At 43.1% G+C, this 22,115-nt stretch overlaps 1 protein-coding gene and 1 long non-coding RNA gene across 8 annotated transcripts in view; one reads left to right on the forward strand and one right to left on the reverse strand.

Annotated features, from left to right (window-relative positions):
• The window catches only part of KIAA1671 (KIAA1671 ortholog), a 215,732-nt gene that overhangs the window by 141,071 nt on the left and 52,546 nt on the right, over positions 1-22,115 (reverse strand). For 3 of the 4 annotated variants that reach the window (XM_072600109.1, XM_072600108.1, XM_072600111.1), the window contains exons 2-4: positions 13,344-13,458; positions 3,820-5,493; positions 981-1,068 (exon numbers count right to left, since the gene is read on the reverse strand). In XM_072600109.1, coding sequence (XP_072456210.1) covers positions 981-1,068; positions 3,820-5,438 — 1,707 coding nt within the window. In that variant the 5' untranslated portion in view covers positions 5,439-5,493; positions 13,344-13,458. Of the gene's footprint in view, positions 1-980; positions 1,069-3,819; positions 5,494-8,479; positions 8,735-13,343; positions 13,459-22,115 lie in introns of all 4 variants that reach the window. The other variant, XM_072600110.1, reaches the window with a different exon arrangement.
• On the forward strand, positions 1,062-20,333 carry LOC140499106 (uncharacterized). Of its 4 annotated transcripts, XR_011965280.1 has the most exons (5): positions 4,638-4,727; positions 12,466-12,706; positions 15,349-15,510; positions 15,796-16,609; positions 17,731-20,333. It is a non-coding gene; the product is annotated as an uncharacterized lncRNA (long non-coding RNA). The 4 variants fall into 4 exon arrangements; XR_011965281.1 differs by lacking the exons at positions 4,638-4,727; positions 12,466-12,706 and adding an exon at positions 1,062-1,356 and having other exon boundaries at positions 15,010-15,510; XR_011965282.1 differs by lacking the exons at positions 4,638-4,727; positions 12,466-12,706 and adding an exon at positions 1,062-1,356.

Genomic DNA, 22,115 nt, shown 5'->3' on the forward strand with positions numbered 1-22,115 from the left:
ATACTAGCTATGGGACCCTGAGCAAGTCACCTTACCGTCTGCCTCAGTTTCTTCACCTTCAAAATGAACTGTAGAAGGAAATGGCAAACCCCTCTGGTATCTTGCCAAGAAAACCCCAAATGGGGTCATGAAGAATCAACTGAACAATATGAGGAAGACCATAAACAGTGAATGTATACATTCACAGACACATCTATTTTATATGTATATACACATGCACACAATACACACTAAGTATAAAAAAAAGGCAAACACAAAAATCCCCAACTTTGAGGGGCTCAATCTAATGGCAGAGACAACCCCAAACAAGCCCACAACTTTATGCCCAGCATCACACAATTGGTGCGCCAGAAGAGGGGGATGTGAACCCTGGTCTTCCTCACTCCAAGCCTGAGCCTCTTTCCAAGCTGCTGCACAGCCTTTCTATGGACGTTACAGAATTCCAGAATGGCAAAGTGGCAGCTGTGGGGCAGTGGTTAGAGATGCCAACCCTTGAGTCAGGAAGTCCCTCATTTGATACATAATGCTTCTGTGACCCAGGACACTTAATGGCCCCCAGAACTCTCCAGAGGAGGTGTCATTCTGCACTGAAGAGGGACTTTCCTTACTGGGAGATCCCTACACCAGGACAATCCCAGTCCATTGCCAAAAGAAAATAAAAAGGATGTCAGGTATTAAAAACCTTAAAATTAATTACTTGTGGGATCTAGAACCTTATAAAATACCATCTGGGAAAAGGGTCTCAGGACACATAACTAGAAGCTTAGCCAGTGTAATGACCTCCTTTTACAGGTGTTGAAACTAAGGAACAGGGAGGGGGAAACAAAGCCCCCTTGTGAGGCCACACAATAGTGGAGCATCAGGGCCCAGCTAGGGCTCCAGATTCCTTGCAAATGAATCTAAAGGTCATTGTGCACAGGGATATTTGAACGGGGCACAGGACAACTGCAGGGAAGCTGGACACCAGAGGGGCCTCTTACCTGAAGAACACTTTCTTGAAGAAGCTCACTGCTCGAAGCCGGGCCTTTCTCAAGTCTTGATTGACTTTCCAAAGCTGGCCTTGTGAACCTAGAGTAGAAACTCAGGTTAATCTCAGAGGGGGCAAGCAAAGGTGCTATATGCCAGAGTAGGAGTACCCAGAGCATTTAACATAATATGAAAATGACGCAGACAGCAGGCTAAATACTCTCTGTCTCTCAGTTGCTGTTGACATGAGTCTGACAGACAAAGCCTAGGATGTCACAATGTGAGTCTGGCTTTACACCAGCCATTGTTTGGCTGGCAAAAGCCTTTGGACCAGGAGCCAGAAGGCCCAGCTTCCAGTCTGTCACTAACTCACTGGGAGAGCATCTGCCGGTAAGGTCTTAATTTCCTCTTCTGTAAAATAGGCACTGTCATACCTATCCTCCCTAGCTTTTAGGGAAGACGTAAGGCTACACGCGGATATTATTTCTGTCAAGGTGTTTTGGGAGGAAATAAAAATGCCACAAAGACTATAATTACTTTTGCCAACAATAACTACTAATCACTCACCGTGTGACCTAAAGGATATCTCTGCCCCTTTCAGGGCCTCAGTTTGCTTCTCTGTAAAATGCAGAGGTTGGGCCAGATGACCTCTAAAGGTCAGTGAGTTTACCAACTGATAGAACCACAAAGAAATGTCTAGGGGTGATCACACTCACCCTGACTGGGTCAATTCAATTCCTCAATTTGGCAATGTAGTCTAAAATAATAATATAATACAATACAATATATAATCTAAAATATAATAAATACAATATAATTAATATAATATAATACAGTATATCACATATTAATATAGAACATTATAATATAAATATATGATATAATATAATATCACAATATATAACATAATATATAGAATGTTGTTGTTTTAAATCATGTCCAACTCTTCTTGATCCCACTTGGGGTTTTCTTGGCAGAGATCCTGGAGTGGTTCGCCATTTTCTTCTCCAGCTCAGTTTACAAATTGGGCAACTGAAGCACACAGGGCGAAGTGACTTGCCCAGGGTCACACAGCTAGTAAGTGTCTGAAGACAGATTTGAACTCAGGAAAAGGGGTCTTTCTGACTCCAGGCCAGGAATTCTATCAACTGTAGCACCTAATGATAATAATAGTCATCACTTTCTATATAGCACTTTAACATATATTATATAATATTTAATATATGATACATAGTACTTTAAGATTTGCAAAATGATTTACAATTATTATCTCACTTGAGCTTTACAACTACCATGAGAGGCTAGAGGCTATTATCCCTATTTTACAGAAAAGGAAACGGAGGCAAGCAGAGTTTTTTTTTAAGTAACTTGCCCAGAGTCACAAAGCTAGTCAGTGTCTGAGGCTGAATATGAACTTAAGTCTTCCTGACTGCAGGCCCAGGACTTCATCACTGCACCACCTGATGCCCCTTTTATAAGAGAATGGATGGGGGCTCAAGAACACCCAGTCTCTAGTCCTGGTTCTAGGGCTAACTAACTAGCTGTGTGATCTGGGAGTGATTCAGCGCCTCCCTGCTAATTATCTTGTATCTCTGTGTTTATTTTGGGTATATTCAAATACAAACACATTTCTTCTCCCCAGCGAATGTGGGCTGGAAGCAGGGATAACATGTTACATCCCTGTTTTTGCTCAGCTCAACGCCTGGCACATCATAGGTATTCAATAAGTTATTGTTGCATAGATAGATTGATTGAATAAATGTCTGCTGAAGGAAAGGTTGGATGTACTTCCTTTGGAGCAGAGTTTAACTTTTAAGGACAGAGCAGGGACTATTTCTAACCCAACAACCTAACACAGTGCCTGGCACCACACAATAGGTACTAGGTAAATATTTGTCATTGCACTGACTTCAATTCTATTTCACCTCCTAATTCTATTTATTTGTGTCCAAGTTCTGCTCCCCTTCTCCCTGATCACACTAGCAGCCATCCATGGGCAGCACATGGGCCTCCTCAGTGAGACAGAACAAAGGTATTCTATTTATTTGTTTACAATTTATTTTTATGAGAGACATCACAGGCTTCTGGGTGACTCTGGGTAAGTCCTTTCACCCCTCAATGCTCTGGGCAATTCCCCATCACTTTCAGAGGAGATACCAATCAACACTGCTAGGCGTTTGCTTACCCAAGCTTTCTTTATGTCAATGAAGTCACAGATCTAGTTCCCATCCTTTGATATTTTTATTTTTTAATATTTATTATTCATACTTATTTTACTGTATTTATTTTTGTGCATGAAACCATCATTCTCTCATACGTACAGATTTTGTTTTAGTATACACAAAATTCAACACTGCAGTAGCCCATCTTGCCTACTTATGGCCCCCTACTGAATTCCCTCCAAGTAGGTAAAGTATTAGGGAAGGTATTACAGTGCCCATCTTACGGATGAGAAAACTGAGGCCTAGATAACCACAGAATCAAAGTTCTAAAGGTAGAAGGAACCTCAAATACTAAACTGGAAACTCTGCAATGGACTGCAACGCAATCTTATTTATCTCTGTATCCACAGATGGGATTTTGCACATAGTAGGTACTCAAGAGAAGAGGATGGAAGATAGGAAGGGTAGAGTTTCAGAATCATCTCTTACTTGCAGAGATGTCAGAGAATATTGAGTTCACCCCCTACCCCTTCATTTTACAGAAAAGGAAACTGAGGCAAAGAGAAATCCAGTGATTTGCCCAGGGTTACACAGTAAGTAAAGACTTGAACTAGGGACTTCCCAACTCCAAGCCTAGTGCTTTGTACATTAAGCCTGTGAAATTTCTAAAAGAAAGGAGGTCTCTACTTACACTTTGGTTAAGTCAGCAGACAAGGGCCTGGACTGGAAGGACCGCCTCCTGTTCTCATGGAGCACCTCGGGGCTCTCCACCACCCACTCTTTGATTCGGTCCTGTACTTTCACGCCACCTTTCTCCTTCTCAGGGGCTGGAGCAGGAGCCTCAGTGCTCACCCACGATGACAAGCTCTCTGAGTCAAACAGACTGACTCGCTTCTTGATGCTCCCCCATGACACCCACTCTCCCCCTCCAGGGCCGTCCCTCTCGGTCAGCCTCCCATTCCCCTCAGTCGCTTGGTTTTTTCCCTCTGCAAGTCCTGGACTCTTTTCTGATCTAAGCAAAGACGTTGGCCCTTCAGCTTCTTTGTTATCTGGGTCCCTCTCCTGTTTGGCTTTCTCTTCCAGGGGGTTCCACCCTTTTCTGACCGAGGCCTCAGGCAGGTCTGTAGATGTTTCAGGGGAACAGGCGTCCATCGACTTAAAGACGATTTTCGGACTCTGTTCCGTGACTTTGTTTTTCAAGTCTGGGTCATCCAAACCCCGTTCCTTCAATCTCAAAGAAGGATTCAAGGATGTAGCCCTGTCCAACGGCTCGGTTCTCTCTTCTCCGTTCCCTCTGTCACTGGAACCTACACCCAGCCCTTTGTCCTTGCTCACCTCCATGGGACTGCCCACCTTCTTGGAAAGGACGTCCTTATTTTCAAACCTGGCTGTGAGATCCACAGACAAGGGCCGAGGTTTCCGGACCCACGATTTCTCTGGGGGAGGAGGTGGTACCTTCCCCCCAGGGCTTTCTAAAGAGCTAGGCTTTGGATGTTGGACAGACTCAGTGAAGATCGCTGAGACAGGCCTCCGCTTGCTCCTTGGCCAGGCCTCTGAAGATGGGTGGCCTCCTTCATTCTTGATGCCAGGGGATGCCAGGTGATTGTTTTCCTCCCCTTTCTCCCAAGATTTCAACACAGCTGGCCTTTCCTCAGAACACAAAGATGCCTGCCTCTGGAGGGTCCCTGCAGGTTTCCGAGGTGGTAATGCAGGTTTGGCTGTAGTCTCGGTCTTGGAACTGGGTGGCTGTCCTTGGGGCTGGGTCACAGCGTCTACCTTTTGCTCCTCACCCGTCCACTTTCCAGAGCTGGGATCTGCCTTGGACTTGGCGGGGCCAGCTGTTTCAAAAAGAATGATGGTGTTTTGGCTGTGCACGGTTTGGGGCAGGCCTTTATTAGGGGGCTTTATTACACTTGAGCTCGTGCCTCCCCCCTCATTCATCTTTGGTTCAACCAAGGAAGGCATGTTTTCATCTGAAGCCTTAGCAGTGGTTGAGTCCTCAAGCTTGCTATATGAGAGTGGCCTGGTCACCAGAGTGCCAGGCTTGACAGCTGTGATGGGAGATTTCACATTTGCAAACACATCCGAAGGGTTCTCCTTAGAAAATGGTTTGGGGGAAAGTCGGGGCATGGGGAGTGCTCTTGATGGAGTCCCAAGATTCCTAGACCCTGCCAACACCATCAGTGGAGGAGAGGCTTTGCTGGCAGGGTGATAGTAGGTGGTCTGCAGTCTGTCTTCCTTGGCGATCTCATTTAAATTGGGAACAGGTGTTAGAGACGCTAGTGGGCTGACCTCCACTCTTGTGGCCATGGTCACACTCACAGGGCCATCTGTGTTAAGACATTCCGAAACAAAGCAGAGACCACTAGTGAAACAAGAGAAAAAAAGAATTAGCATAGGGCAGGACTCAAGTTAACAGCATAAAGACTTCCTCACATCTGATCCTCCCCCGCAACTCCATCACCATCTCTAGGTTTGGAACCAAGGCCTAGGCCTAAATCTCTCACTGCATACTTACTGGCTGTCATAGTCTGGACAAGTCAACTTTCCCTTCCTATAGATAATCATATATGGCTTTGATTTCTGTAACATCTTCAAAATTTACAAGTATTTGTTGAGTTGCTTCACTTACGTCTGATTCTTTGTGACCCCATTTGAGGTTTCTTGGCAGAGATACTAGAGTGGTTTGCCATTTCCTTCTCCAGCTTATTCTACAGAGGAGGAAACTGAGGCAAACAGGGTGAAGTGACTTGCCCAAGGTCACACAGCTAGTAAGTGTCTGAAGTTGGATTTTAATTCAGGTTTTCCTGACTCCAGGCCCATGGCTCAATCCACTGAACCACATCCTGCCCTTACATGGCGGGGGAGGGAGGGTTGTTAGCAAATTTAAGAAGCATACGATGGTGCCTGGAACATATTTGATGCCTCATATATGTTGACTGACTGGCTGCCTGATGGCAATGCAATCTTGGACTACAGAGGTTCCAAGAATAAATAAAAGAATGAGGGAATAGCATGCTCTGGTCAGACCACAGCTGGAGGGCTATCTTCCATTCTGGGTGAAAACATGGGCAAACTAGAGTATAACCATTGAAGGCTAGAGCGTTATAGATAAAGAAGTCGTGAGAAGGCATGTGCAATCATAAAGAGCTGGGTTTCACTCCTGCCTCAGGCACTTACTAGCTGCATGACCCTGAACAAGTCACTTCCCCTGGGTCTGCCTCAGTGTCCTCTTCTGTAAAATGGGAATAACAGTATTTACTTCCCAGAAATGAATTAAAATTTGTGAAGGGCTTTGCAAACCTTAAAGTGTTAAACAAATGTTAGTTGTTGTTGTGGACAGAGCCGGGATGGACCCCAGAGACCCTCTAGTCCAACTCTCTTGCCTAGTTTATAGATGAAGAAACCAAGTCCCATGGAGGTGAAGTGACTTGTCCCAAGGTCACATAGGTAAGTAGTAGGAGCAGGATCCAAACCCAAATGCTCTGATTCGAAATAGAACATTCCACCCTCAAGACGGGGAAGACATGTGAAGCCAAGCAAGCTTTGTCTCCAAAGTCAGAAGTGGATGGTGGTAGGAGGGAACATTAGGCTGGATGACCTCCTGGATCCCTTCGAACTTACAAAACAAATCCTTGTATTAAGGGCATTTGTTCTGTGAAGTTTGGATTCAGTCAAAAGGCCACACTTGAGGACCTAGAGAGCCACATGTGACCTCAAGGCTGCAGGTTCCCCCACCCTGATCTAAAGAAATGGCAGCTATTCATCCATTTGGCATTCTTTACCAGTTTGGGTACTCAGAGAAAATTCTCCCCTTGTGGCATCACCCCGGTCACTGGGCATGATAATTAGCCTCTATCATGCCAAGACAAACATTAAGTGTCAGCTAGGTGACACCATCTGGGCTGAGGCTTTGAAAACAGAAAAGAAGAGGCTGTTGCTGCCTTCCAGAAACTTACATGCTATCTCAGGAAACACAGTACTGGCTGTGTGGTCCTAAGTCATTTAGCTGTTTTTCTGTGCCTCACTTTCCTCATCTGTATATGGAGGAAACTGAACTGGTGGCTTCTAAAGTGTTTTCCTGTTCTTAATCTATGATCCTATGATCTTAAGGATACATTTGAGCATATGTATGTATGTAGCAGATAGACAGATATAGATGTGTGTATACATAAACACAGATATACTGAAATGTACATTTATATCCCTGTAATTGGCTAGTACTCTTTCAGATATACATTATGTAGGATGAATTATAGTATATTGTATATGTAAAAGATGATGCATATTATATATGATTTATAATAGAAATATGCTGCAATGCAATATATCCTCATATGTAATACTACATAGTACCTAAGAGTAATATATTGCAACATAATAGCTATCCCTTTAACACCATGGGGGTTTGACACACAACACTCCCGTAGTCTGGAGTATCCGTGTAGGGATTTTTGGTCCTCCCCTCATACCAGAAAAGAAATCGAAATTTTTTTCTTTCTTTTATGGTTTTGGGTGTTTACAGTACCTTAAAAGATAAAATATGTTGATATTATATAATACTATGCATACATTTTATGCATTTCTGAGTTTCTAAACCTTTTCTGCATCATCTGTTGCCCTTTGTGTGTTGTCTCCAGCTTCCACAAAACTCCCCCAAAATTCCAATTTCACTTTTTTATGCCCACCTGTAATATGGCAAAACCAGGACGGGAAAATCACACTGTGGAAGGGATAACTGTATATTGTGTGTATACTGTATACATGATAACATATTACATATATACTTGTATATTGTACCTATAATAGATGTAATATAAAATATTATTGTAGATATTAAATCTATTATTTATAATGTATGTTTTCTATGTTATATAGTCTTATTATATATTACATTTTATAGCTAATATGTATAAAATGTGTGTATATATGCATATATCTATATAGATGTATATAAATGTGAGTGTATGTATATGCATACATGTCTGTGTGTGTGGTATATACATAAATAGCAAACACCAGATAATTTCAGGGATCCTAGCAGCTGGGGGAATCAGGAAGCCTTCCTGGAGGAAGAAGGCCTGGCATGCACTTCCTTCTCACCTCCTTGCGTCAAAGACGTCCTCTCTTCCTGTAAGATGTAGCTCGGACACTATCTTCACATGAAGCCTCTTCTGATCCCCCCCCCATGCTAATGTCCTTCGTACTTTCCAGACCTTCAGGTATTTAATGACTTTGTAAACAGAAGTATCTGTTCACTTTCTACATAAAAAATGCGCAAAATTACATGATAATATAAAGACTACAAATCGAAGTACATAAATATGGAGCATATATAGTTGTGTACGTACCTATTCTGGGAAACATGACACTAACTGCAGGACCGACCTTAAGTAAGTCACTTAACTTGTCTATGCCTTAGTTTCCTTATCTGTAAAAGGAGGGAACTGTACTCCATAAAAATGGACTCAGCTCCTTGTTGTCTCTTCCATTAGACTGGCAGTTCCTTAAGAGTTGAGAGCGTTCCATTGCTTGTTCATAAGAAACTTAAAGTCCCTGCACACAGCAGGTGGCTAATTAAATACCTGTTGATCAGCTTACTGAGCCTGGAAAGAAGTTAGAGATTATCAGAGGGGAAGCATTCCAGGTGTGGGGGAGAAAGAAAATAAATAAAATTAAAAAAAATTAAAGAAATATATTAAAAATAAGGAAAAATTGAAAAAATAAAGGGAGGACAACTGCATCCATTCTTATCAGTCAATGGTGTGTACACATCCTCCATTCCCTCTCAATTCTCTCCAGCTGACTATAACTTCTTTGAGGGCAGGCACAATATCTCCTCTCTTTGTATCCCCCCTCATAATCTATCAGCTGTGGGGGAGGCCTCTGAAGTTTGGTGGACACCTACCTGTCTTCCAGTCACTTTTATCTCACCATTTCTTCCTGAAAACCTGAATTCAGATCTGGTCTCAGACACTTACTATCTGTTTGACCCTGGGCAAATCTCTTAACCTCTGGGCCTCAGTTATCTCAACTGTAAAATATGGACCACAATCACACCTATCTCACAGAATTGTTGTGAAGATCAAATGGACAAATTTGTAAAGCACTTTTATAGTACAGTGCCTAGCACACAGTAGGAGCTTAATAAAGGCTTGTTTCCTTCCTTCTTCTAGCAGGTAAGTTGTAGAAATTCCTCGTATCTCTACTATTTGTGACAAAAAGGCTCTCACTGGTTCAATTCAGTTCAATCTGCAAGTATTAATTAGATACCTACTATGTGGCGGGGCCTGGAGAAACAAACATAGCACTTTGGAAACCTTTATGAATTATATATTTTTTTCTTTTGAACCCCCAAGAACAGAGGTCCATAAGAGAACAGCTACACACACACACACACACACACACACACACACACACACACACAAACACACCTGCCTCTCCTTGCCTTCATAATGAGGGTACATGATAATAGCTGGCATCCCCATAGGTGCCAAAATATTCACAGGAACCCTTTTGTAGTAGCTAAGGGAACCGGAAACAAAGCCAATGCCCATAGAATAGGAAAAGGTTAAAGCAGTTGTGAGATATGTGAGTATAATGAGTAGGACCAAGCTGGAAGAAACAATGGAAGGAGAATCATGGGGAGACGTTCATGAAATGATGCAAAATGAAATCAGCAGAATCAGGAAAACATCATATACAGTGACTGCAACAATGTAACAAGAGGAGCAAGAAAAGGAAACTAAATAAACACTGTGTAATCTGAATGACCAAGCTTAGCCTCAGAGAAGAGGTAGAAAAATGCACCTCTCCTTTACAGAGGAGGGGGATCACAGGGATGGAATATGGTATATACTGTGTGATTCTCAGCTCAGATGTGTTTGATCCATTTTGCTGAAAGAAGGAATTCTTTCCCTTACTCTTTCCCTCCTCTCTCCTTCTTTCTTCTCTCCCTCTTTCCTTCCTTCTACTTAGTTATAACTAAGTAGAAGGCTCAATAGGTAGGAGAGGGAGATATTGGGAAATGTTATCAATAACTTTTTAAATAGAAAAGAAATAAATCCTAATTGGCATCTCTGCCATCACAAGGCTTTCTTTCATGATCTCAGCTGATGCTCGCAGAAAGCCCATGGGCTCAGAAGCCTGGGATCTCAGCAGCCATCTGGTCCAACCATTCCTGAAGAATCCCTTCTATGATGTCACACACATGTACTCACACTCACTCTGGCATTCACACAGTGCTTAGCACCGTGCCTGGCACATAGGAGCCATTTAATATTGTATATACATACACACACATACATAGACATACTCACACAAATGCATATACACACTCACACCATACATTTGCACACATTCACACACATGCTTGTTTCCTTCTCCCTGTCCTCTGGGACAAGGATAATCCCATCATGCTCTACACCCTGGGCAAACTATACCTGAACTACAATGTTCTGATCCCACATTTTAGGGAGGACATTGGAAAGTTGTGGAGGACTGAGGACAGCAACCAGAATGGTGAGGTGACTGGGTACCATGTCCTTGGAAGAACAATGGAAGGAAACAGGCATATTTAAACAGAAAGATATGCGGAGGCCACGACCATTGCCTCCACCTCTCCAAAGACCTAAAATGTGGAATCACACAAAGTGCTACAAAAATGCTAATTATTACTGTTTATGACAGACAATTCAATTGAACCAAGAAGTGTTCATTAGACACTTCATATGCACCAGAGACTGCTGGACCTTGGTGTTGTAAGCACAGCACCATGGAAACCTCTAGAATCGAATCTAGAGCTAGAAGTTACAAAGTAGCAAATATTAACTTGAGGTGAGGCCAAGACCCTTAACACGGAGCTCTGACCTAAGCAGAATGAGCCACCTTCAAGGGCAATGGGTTCCTCCTCCTTTCCAGGGGTTGAGCAAGAGGACTGAGTTTCTTGGGGCTCGGGAGAGTCACCATACTTGGGTTGGAAGGTTGTCCTTCATGCCCATTCTTGGGGGTACTGGAGGGGGGATTCTTGTTCTGGTATAGATTAGACTCAGTGGCCTGTGAGGTCCCAGTGAGATTCTGCCAGGCCCCCATAAACAGGCCAGAGGGAAGTAAGACACTTCCTTCCAAGGCGTTTGTCCAGAAGGCCTTACACCATCACACCCCCTAGGCCTTGACTCATACAACGGCCTCATGGAAGGCAACATGGAACAGACTTTGTCAGGAAGAGGAAAATGGGCAAACAGCATATTGAGTAGGACTCCCAGATTGCGTCCCACAAAGAATCAGAGAGCACATCGAGACACATTCAGGGATGGGAATGGAGGAGGATCTTCAGTAAGGTTCTCCAACTCAGGCAGCCTTTGGGCTACATGACAGATGGCAGCTGCCCAAAAGAGCCACTCATTCATTTTCAGGCTGACCCTTTTGTATCTCGATGCCAAATGTCCTGAGCTAGAAAAATGGGAGGATTCAGAAGTAGGGTGGAAAGTGTTCTGGGCTCAAGGCCAGAAGATTTAGATTCTAGTCTCAGCCCTGCTGCTCAATGATGGACAAGGGTACTTCATTGCCTAAATCTGTTTCCCCATCTGTAAAAGTGGAAATTAATAAGGCAGTGTAACATAATATCAGTCATCCCACCCCAGTATAAAAGTCTATGTTGGATACTTAATTAACTGTGTGACTATGGATAGCCATCGAACCTCTCTGAGCCTCATCTCTAAGGTGAGGAAAACCAGTAGTACCTACCTTACAGGGTTATTGTAAGGATCAAATGAGAGAATGACATAAAATATTCTGCAAATTCCAAAGCATTATCGAAATGTCAGTTCCTGTTCTCATCAATCATCACCATCATCAATCCCTACCCCTGTCAACATCACAGAGGAGACCCCAAGAGCATCAAGAGCTACAAAGTATCCCTCAGAAAAAGCAGTATGGAAAGCAAGAGGGAATGCTGGCCTTGTGGTCAGCAAGGCCTGGGTTCAAATCCTATGTCGGACACTTATGAGCTATGCAACCCTGGCAAATCACTTACTGACTTACTGAGCCTATGTGAGCCTCAAGTTCCATGTCTGGAAAATGGGATCATAATAGCACCAAGCCTCATCAAGCTGTTATAAGATCATTCATGTAAAGAGCTTTGTAAAAGATAAAGTACTCTGTCAGCATCTGCTCCCTTCATCATCATCGTCATCCATGTTATATCCACAGCAATACTATTAAAATTAGTCCTAATAATAATCTTCTTAGGGGACTATGGGTGTGAAACACATGCAGACCCAATTAATGTACTGCTTAGTTTTGCTGAATTTTTATTTCTCCTCATTATTTGTTGCAGGACATGACTCTCAAGGGATATGGAAAGGAAAGAGATGCAAAAACAAAAGACAGCAATAAAATTTTTACTTACTGTAATTATTAAAATGCTTCCCAGATTATATTACTCTGCATTTTTTACATGCACTTAGATTGTGTATTTGTCTCACCTTCAAGATTGCAAGCTTGCTGAGGGGAAGACTACGTCCTTTCAGAAAGTGCTTAAGAAGTGCTTATTGATCAATACCAAGGACTAATACATAGTAAGTGCTTAATAAATGCTGATTGATTAATACCAGGACTAATATATAGTGTTTAATAAATGCTGATTAATACCAAGGACTAGTATATAGTAAGTGCTTAATAAATGCTGACTGGTTTGTACCAGGACTAATATATAGTGTTTAATAAATGCTGATTAATACCAAGGACTAATATAGAGTAAGTGCTTAATAAATGCTGATTAACTACTACTAAGTACTGATGCTCAATAAGTGCTAATAAATGCTTTACCTCTCCTCATTGGTGGGGAGGGCAAGGGAATAAGCATTATTATAGTGCGTACTGTGTGCCAGGCACTGTGTTAAGCACCTTGCAAATATCTCATTTGATCTTTACAACAATCCTGAGAAGCAGCGGCTATTATGATCCTCATTTTACAGATGAGGAAACTGAGGCAAACAGAGATGAAGTGACTTGCCCAGGATCACCCAGCTATTCAGCATCAGAGGGCACATTTGAATTCAGGTTTCTATGACTCCAGGCCCAGCGCTGTATCCACTCCACTCCCAGCTGCCTCTGGTATTATCATCAAAAGAGGGGAAAGGGGCCTATTGGGGCAGAAATAGTGACTGAAACCTCAACATTCTTTTCCCCTGCCCTGAGCCCCAATGTCCTTACCAGCAGAGGCAGGGCCTGGGTATCCCTTCTCATTGTGAATGGAGGCATCTCCTCACTCCCACTGCAGATGGGAGACAGGGCAGGAACTGTGCCATCCGTCTACGTTACAGCAGGCCTGTGGACAAAGAAAAACTCAAAATTCTGGAACTTCTCCATGACCTACAGCCAGACAGCCCCCCACATACTTTAGGATTCTGTCTCCATTCGCCACAATCATCAAAGCCAGGATTCCTCCACAATTTGCCCACAAGACTTTTTGGCAGAAGAGCGCTGGACTTGGGGTTCCAAAGACCCAAGGAAACGCCCTGCCCTCACACTACCACTGACTAGTTCTTTGACCTTGGTAATTCATTCTCCCTCCCTGAGGTTGACTCTTTAGGTAAAAAATGGAAGGGAGGTAGGGGACTGCTGATCAAATCCTAGTCTAGAGCTGTACCAGAATACAGGCCTCATGGCCCTGAGAAATGAAAATGATGAGGAGCTCATTGGGCCTTCCTGGTTCAGAGTGAATGTCAACATTAACTGTCTTTTGGCCAGCAACCATGAGGGTATTCCCTCCCAGTTTGATTTTTTTAAGGGACATCCCTTGACTCACTTCTTAAAGAGACCTATTCACTACATGGGCATTATCTCACTTTAAGTGAGTCCCTGAAAAGGCCTTAGCCTAAAAGGGGCGGGGTCTCCCGTTGCATCCTGGGCCATCTCCAGTCATCTGGCCAATGATCCAGATGACTCTGTAGGACAAAGTGAAGCTGATGACCTTGCACAGCCCTTCCTCACTCAAATCCAAGTCAACTGTGAGTCATGTCATCCTCTCCCTGAGATCACGGTACTCTTCGATAACGAAGGACAAACACAACAACAAATCATTCGTTGCTACTCCAGCTTTAGTCCGGAACTACACCTGCTCACATGCAGGTCATTCAATCCGTCAAGAAGCAATAGTGAGTTATTAATAACAATAGTGAGTTACTAATAACAAGCTTAATGTGCCAGGGACTGAGCTAAGCATTGGGGATTAGAAAACCAATAAGGGGGTCCCTGGTCCTAAGATGCTCACATTCTCTAGAAGGATATGTTTTCTCCCTTGGCCAACTCGCCTCACTAATCACCACCACACCAATCTTCAACATGCCACAACCCTGCTCAGAAAAACATCCATATATAGTCAATGACTTCCTATTTGACTTCCAAGACCCTCTCTCCTAAAACCACCAAACTGTTCTAATTTTGCTTACTATTTTTAGGACAGGTAAGGTCTTCTTACTCTTATAAGGCTGTAGTCCACACCCTCATCACTCATGAGAATGTCTCATGGTTCATTGGGCAAAAGTACTGCACTGGGACTTAGTTGTCCTGGGTTCAAATCCTAGCTCTGTCATTTATCAGAGGCAGCTAGGTACACTGTGGATAGAGCACTGAACCTGGCATCAGCAAGATCTGAGTTCAACTCCAACCTCAGACACTAACTAGTTCTATGTGTAACCTTGGGCAACTTACCCAACCTATGCCTGCCTTAGTTTCCTCATCTGTAAAATGGGGATAATAATCGTAGTAGCCTCTACCTCCCAGGATTATCACGAGTATAAAATGAAATAAATAATCGTAAAATACTTTGTAAAATCTTAAAAGTTAATATAAATGCTAATGATTATTTATTATCCAGGTAACCTTGGGCATGGTACTTAAACTTCTGGGGGCCTATAGCTTTGTTCACCTGGAAGAAATGAGAGGGTTGAAGGAGAAGGCTTCTAAAGTCCTTTTCCATTCTAAAGCTCTGACCTCTCTGGGTTCCTCACGTCCACCATGTTCTCCCCTCTCCAATCCAGCCTCCAAATGATGCCAGGGTGATATTCCTGGAATCCCAGTTTGACCATGCCACAGAAACTTCCCAACTGCCTCTGGGATGAAATACACTCTCATCCTCTGTCTAGCACTTAAAGCCTTTGTGATCTGGCCCCAGCTGACCTCTGCACATTTTTACATGCTGCCCTCCTTCATTAAGTCTCCAGGCCAGCCACCCTGACCTATTTACTGCTCTTCAGAAGTGACATTCTGTCAATCATCTCATCACTGTGCTGCCTACACAGGGCTGCCTCATCTGGTCTCCATCATCTCGCCTCCAGCCCAACCTTGGACTCTATCCCTGAGGCCTCATCTCTGATAGGTGAGAATGTCAGGCTTTTTCATTCCTGGAGTTAGGTTTCCATCTCATTTTCAAGCCTTCTGTACAGCAGCCCACCTAACCCACTGAGAACAGGGAATGTCAGACTTGGAAGGGTCTTTCAAACAGAGAATGTCAGAGCTGGGAAGGGCCTTACAACAAGGGATGTCAGAGCTGAGAAGGGCCTTAGAACAGGGGATGTCAGAGCTGAGAAGGGCCTTAGAACAGGGGATGTCAGAGCTGGGAGGGGTCTTAGAAGTCAACTACTTCAATCTGCTGGTTTCACAGATGGGGATCCCGAGGCCCAGAGAGGAGGCAATTTACCCAAAGTCATGAACAGAAAAAGAGAATCAGGTTGGAATCCGACGCTGAGTTACCAAGGCACAATCTGGAAGGTCCTGGAATTCTGATGACCTTGTGAGCTCCAAAGGCCATCATCCTCTGTGTGCATCTCTAATCACCCCCATTAGCTAAAGGAAGTAGCAATACACCCCCGTCACAAAAGGAGAAGGAAGAAAAACATCTATTCAAAGATGGAAGAGTTTGGCAGTTCTGATACTTCATTAATTCAATCAGCTGCTGACCATCGCTCAGAATTAATGACTTTCTCTCCCATTCAACTCAGTGAGCCCAGAGTGACCTAGGCAAAGACCATCCGGGACTCCTGTCTCCACTGAATGGTTTCCTTTGTAATGACACCATCTGTCTGAAACAGCCAGCCAAGTCCCACTCTGTGTCTGTTCCTCCCGAAACCAAAGGTTCATTCCTCTTAAGGAATGATCTAAGTTCCTAAGCTCCATCTCCCAAATTGGTAAATCCTGATACACAACCAGCTTGGAGACAAATGTCAAGGCCACAAAATTTCTGTTTGCACATGGCTTTGTTTCCTCTTTCCAAGCTAGCAGGATATGGAATTTGCGACCAATTTGGCAGTGGCCTTCTTGGGATACAGAGAACCCAACCAACGAATGACTCTTCTACCTCTGATAATGGAGAGTCATGGGGGCAGTAGAAGCATGACTGAGGGCACTAGAACTAAGGGGGCCCTGATGATACTTGTTCTTCTAAAACGGAGAATCAACCAAGCCTAGCAACTGACCAAGTTAGCAAAATCTTGAGTTAAAAGAAGCACTGAAAGATGGCAGGACATCTTCTTTGAGCTAGGAGTGGGGTACCTGCAGTCTCAAGGCCACATGTGGCCCTCTAGGTCCTCAAAAGTGTGGCCCTTTGATTGAATCACAAATGAAGCTTAGATTCTGTCAAAGGGCCTCACTTGAGGACCCAACGGGTCACATGTGGCCTCAAGGCCCCTGGTTCCCCACCTTAGTCTCAGACCTTCTCCCTGTCTCCCTCTACCCCACTGTAGCCACACCCCAGGGAAACCCCACCCATCCTTCCCTGGTATCTGGGGTCTGCCCACCAAAGCCAAGGCAGGGTCACCAGCCCTTCCTCCCCTGCCTTCCCAATGTACAATGGGGCCCAACTTCTGAGGGCTCTTCCTAATCCCCAACTCAACTTCTTTTTCAAAGCTGTTTTGAGATCTCTATCCATGCTGCCCATTCCAGGTGTCAAAATTGCTTGATAGAGCTTATCTCATGTTTCACAGTCACAGAGTCTGCAGAAAACCTTAGCTCTAGCATTCTATGTCAAAGGCCCCTACCAGCTCAGATGTTTCCTGTTCTAAAATCCTTCCCAGTACAGATGTTCCCTGTTCTAAGATCCCTCCTGGCTCTGATATTCTATAGTCTAAGGTCTCTCTGTCTCTCCCAGTTCAGATGTTCCCTGTTCGAAGACTTTCCAGCTCAGACATTCCCTGTTCTAAGATCCTTCCCAGCTCTAACATTTTATGTTCCAAGGTCCCTCCAAATTCTGATGTCCTATGCCATAAGGTCCTTCAGACATTCTCTGTTCTAAGATCCCTTCCAGGTCTGATATTCTATATGCTAAAATCCTGTTCAGCTCAGACATTCTCTGTTCTAAGATCCTTCCTTACTCTAACATTCTGTGTTCCAAGGTCCCTCCAGGTTCTGATGTCCTATGTTCTAAGATCCTGCCCAGCTCAGACATTCTCTGTTCTAAGATCCCTCCTAACTCTGACATTCTATGTTCCAAGGTCCCTCCAGGTTCTGATGTCCTATGTTCTAAGGTCTTTCCCAGCTCAGATATTCTCACTTCTAAAATCCCTCACAGTTCTGACATTCTCTGTTCTAATATTCCTCACAGCTCTAACACCTATGTTTCAAGGTCCCTCCAAGTTCTGAAGTCCTCTGCTCCAAGGTCCTTTCCAGCTCCAACATTCTCTGGTGTCTACACTTCTGCAGTAATAAAACAAGACCCAAGCATAGCCATCTGGAAATTATCTTCTTACTGAAAAGTTCCAATTTTTTCCCACCTCATTTAAAAACATGTATTAGAGGCCATAAGATTAATGACCTGGAGTCAAATCCTGCTGCTGCCACCTCCAGGCTGTGGGACCCTGGGCAAGTCACTAAAATTCTCTGTTTGCTCTAAGATCATATGTTACCCAGAAGGGGCTGACCCACCTTGGCAAAGGGAGTTTGTTCACCTGGATTATCACTGTATCAATGAAGCTCAGGTTAGGTCCAGTCTTTTGAAACCCTTTCCTCTCAGCCTTCCCACCAACCTGAAGGAGACCTCTCTTCTATTACCTTTTGGAGGGGTTGCCGGCCACAGGCTTCTCAATGAGAATCCTAGGACTAAAGATAGGAAAGACAGGAAGTGTCGCCTGCATATCAGGACAAAAACGACTGAAGGCTGAGCCCTTCCAAAGTCCACCAGGCCCTGTCGAAGGCAGACAGCTTTTTATGATGCTCATATTTAAAAAGAAACAGAATGATTAACCACTAATTGCCACATATCTAAAATCTGGAACAAGGGGGTAAAAAATCAATTGTTGGTACAAATGAACTTTGAATGAGTCTCCTTAAAAGTATAAAACTATCATCAATTCATACAGATTCAAGGACCCATTTGTTTATTCTGTTTTTGGAATCCAGAGACAAGATGTCCAGAAACTGCCCACTATATCAGAATCCATCAGTCAAACTGATAAGCATTTATTATGCACTGACAATAGCCAAGGCACTGCAGTAAGGGCTGGGGTACAAACAAAGGCAAAAACAGTATTAGAATGTTAGCACTGAAAAGGACCTGAGAATATTGAATGTCAGGGCCAGGAGGGGCTTCAGAACAGGGGATGTCAGAGCTGGGAGGGGCCTCAGAACAGGGGATGTCAGACCTGGGAAAGGCCTTAGAAAATAGAAGGTACTAATAAGACGGCAATATTTGGGACCTGATTATGACGATGCATACCATAAATTAAAAATAAGACAAAAAAATCAGGTATTTTTTCCAAAGATTATTGTTCAGGGAAGAGCTCTTAATGAAGAGACAAAGGCGATCACCAAAGATCAAATAGATAATTTCAATTACATAAAATGGAAAAATATTTGCACGAACAAAATCAATGCTGCCAGGATAAGAAAGAAATATAGAGATTGGAAAAAGGCATCCTTGCATCAAGCAATTCTGATGATGGGCTAATATGTGGGATAAGTAGGGAATTATCCCAAATATATACAACACAGTCATTTATCTCCCCATGACTAGGTGGTAAAAGTAGATGAATAAATATTTCTCCAGAAAAAAGTTGCAAACTAATAGCAACCATATGGAAAACTACACTGAACCACTAATATTATGAGAAATGCAAATCAAAATTATCCTGAGGGTTCACCTCATGCCTAGTAAATTATCCAAGATGGTAAGAGATGGAAATCACTGATGCTAGCAGAGCTGTGGAAAGACAGGTACACACCAATCCGTGATTGGTGGAACCATGAATGGGTCTAGTCACTCTGAAAAACAATTTGGGATAATGCTTAAAAAAAAAAAAAAAAAAAAGGTAGGGGGTGGAGGTTAAAAAGTCAATTTTCCTTTGATCCAGAGATCCCACTGCTACACATACACAACATGAACATCAGGAATAGAAAGAGGCCCCATAGAAACTTAACTAGCACAAAACAAAGAACCAGAAACAAAAGTTGAGAGCAATGATTCGGCCAATTGTGGGATATACTGGAATATCACAGCACCATAAGAAATCATGCATATCATCGTCATAGCTATGCCACACACCAGAATTACTGTCTTATGGGATCTTCACAACAACCCTGGAAGGTAAGTGCTATTTTTATTCCCATTTTTCAGATAAGGAAAATGAGGCAAACAAGGGTTAAGTGACATGTCCAGGGTTATACAGCTAGTGTCTGAGGTCAGATTTGAACTTGGGTCTTGTAGACTCCAGACATAGCCTTGCATTCACCAAACTGTCCGCTGTACCTGCCTGAAGAATTTTGAGAAGTATGAGAAGAAATAAGCAGGGTCACAAAAACAACTCACGATAATTACCATAGAAATGGAAAGAATGAAAACTCAAATTGCATGATATGGTTAAGTACCATGATGAGGACCTCTTTTTTAAATTCTTTATTCCAAGGGATAGCCAACTAGCAAGGAATACATTTGTAAATGAATAAAAGATACCAAGAAAAGTATTTTTAAAAGATAAAACAGAATGTTAGAGCTGGAAGAAATGTTAGAACATACAACAACAAAGCAAAATGGATGAAACCTTAGAGATCATCTTCATTTTACAGAAAGGGATACTGAGGTAGAAGCCCTTCCAGGGACGCTGACTAGTCCAAGGTCATACAACAAATTAGCAGATTTGTGGCTCAAGCCCTGCTCACCATCTATCCCATGTAGCCTCTTGTGATATCGGCAAGACCAGTTTCAAACATGATCCCAACATTCCTCTGAAATTGTACTTGGTTTATGAGGAAGGGGCATCCCATGTAGACTCCCAGAAAGATGGCCCCAAACCCTCCTCAGGATGGCAGTTTATAGGAAGCCATGGAGAGTGCTGAAAACTTGATTCCTCCCCCAAGACTTGGGGCACACCTCCTGCCTCCTTCCTGGGACACACCCTAAAAACCAGGCGCACCTGAGGCTTCGCCTCCCCTCTCTACCTGCTCTGCAATAACTGAAATACACCAGCTTCCCGCCATCACCAAGATGGCTTGCTCCCAAAATGAAATAAATCTACTCCTTTCCCTCCCCCAGTAGGCCAGATTACACACTCATAAAAGCCCAGGCCAACCCAGGAACAATCAGCTACTTTTACAAACCCTTGTAAATCTGTCACTACCCACATCCTTGAGTGCTTATTCTGTTCAATGGCGACCGGAAGCCAAAACCAGCGAAAATAGAAAGCTGGAGTCTCAGCGTTGATGGCATTGACTTGGGGCCGTAGGCTCTGCCAAGAACAACTACTGTGTTCTCCCCATTTCACAGATGAACAACATGGAAGTCACAGATGTTAAGTGAGGTTGCCTAATGTCACAACAACAACTGTCCATGAAGAATTCAAATCCTAGGTCTCTCTGAACTCAAGTCCAGGACTCTTTCATGATACCAGAAGAACATAAATTGTCAAAGTAGGAAAGAACTTGAGATATGATCTAGTCCAAAGGTTCTTAAGTTTGGGGTCTATGAACTTGCTTTTCAAAATATTGTAATAACTATATTTTAACATAATTGGTTGCCTTTCTAAATCACCCAAAGCTAGTATCTTCCCTCTGAAATTATATCCAATTTATCCTGTCTACATCATATATGTGTGTGTGTGTGTGTTATATACACATACACCCATATGATATAGACAGGGTAAATTAGATGTAACACACATAGACAATATTGGAATGTTCATTGCGAGCAGGGCCTGGTTTTTATCTTTCTTTGTATCTCCAGCCTTTAGTACAGTGTCTGGAATATAATAGGTGCTTAGTAAATGATTATTGACTAATATTTTATTTTATGGATTTAAAAATATTATTCTGAGGAGTTCACAGAATTCATCAGAATGTCAAAGGGTCCACAACTCAAAGTTAAAAAACCTTGACCCAGTCCAAATGCCTCATTTTACGGATGAGGAAACTGATAGAGGTTAAGTGACTTGCTCAGGGTAACAGGTGTCAGAGGCAGGATTCCAATACAGATCCTCCCAACTCCAAGTTCTGAGTTCTGTCAACTATTCCATACTGACTCATATTCATTGGCTGCCTCTCTTCCAACAAGAGAGAAATGTCTTTCACAAGCGTAAAATGCTGAAGAAGACTAAACACTCTCCTTGAGTGACAGCTGAACTCAGAATTAGAAACGCACCAACTACATTGTTGTTTTTTGTCCTTCATTTTAAGAGGACTAATAATATCCTGACATGCACATAAACTGAATTTAAGTGAGACAAAGTTACTTATGAAGTGAACAGCTTCACTCTGACTTCCAGAGTCACTGAAGTCCAGTGGCAGAACGCAAGTCAAGAGGACTGGTGATTGCCCAGGATAGAGTGGATGACCTTGCCATCTTCCATATTTGACCAACCTCTAAGCATTTCCCCAAGCTTTCTTCAGTCTTCATGACCATTGGAACAAAATGTTCTTATCTGCCCATTCCACCGGGAGAAGTCTTTACATGCTTGGGGTAGACACCCCTCTAACTCATGGACAGATTTGAGGTCTGTTAGC

Source organism: Notamacropus eugenii, chromosome 4, assembly GCF_028372415.1.
Source record: "Notamacropus eugenii isolate mMacEug1 chromosome 4, mMacEug1.pri_v2, whole genome shotgun sequence".
NCBI lineage: Eukaryota > Metazoa > Chordata > Mammalia > Diprotodontia > Macropodidae > Notamacropus > Notamacropus eugenii.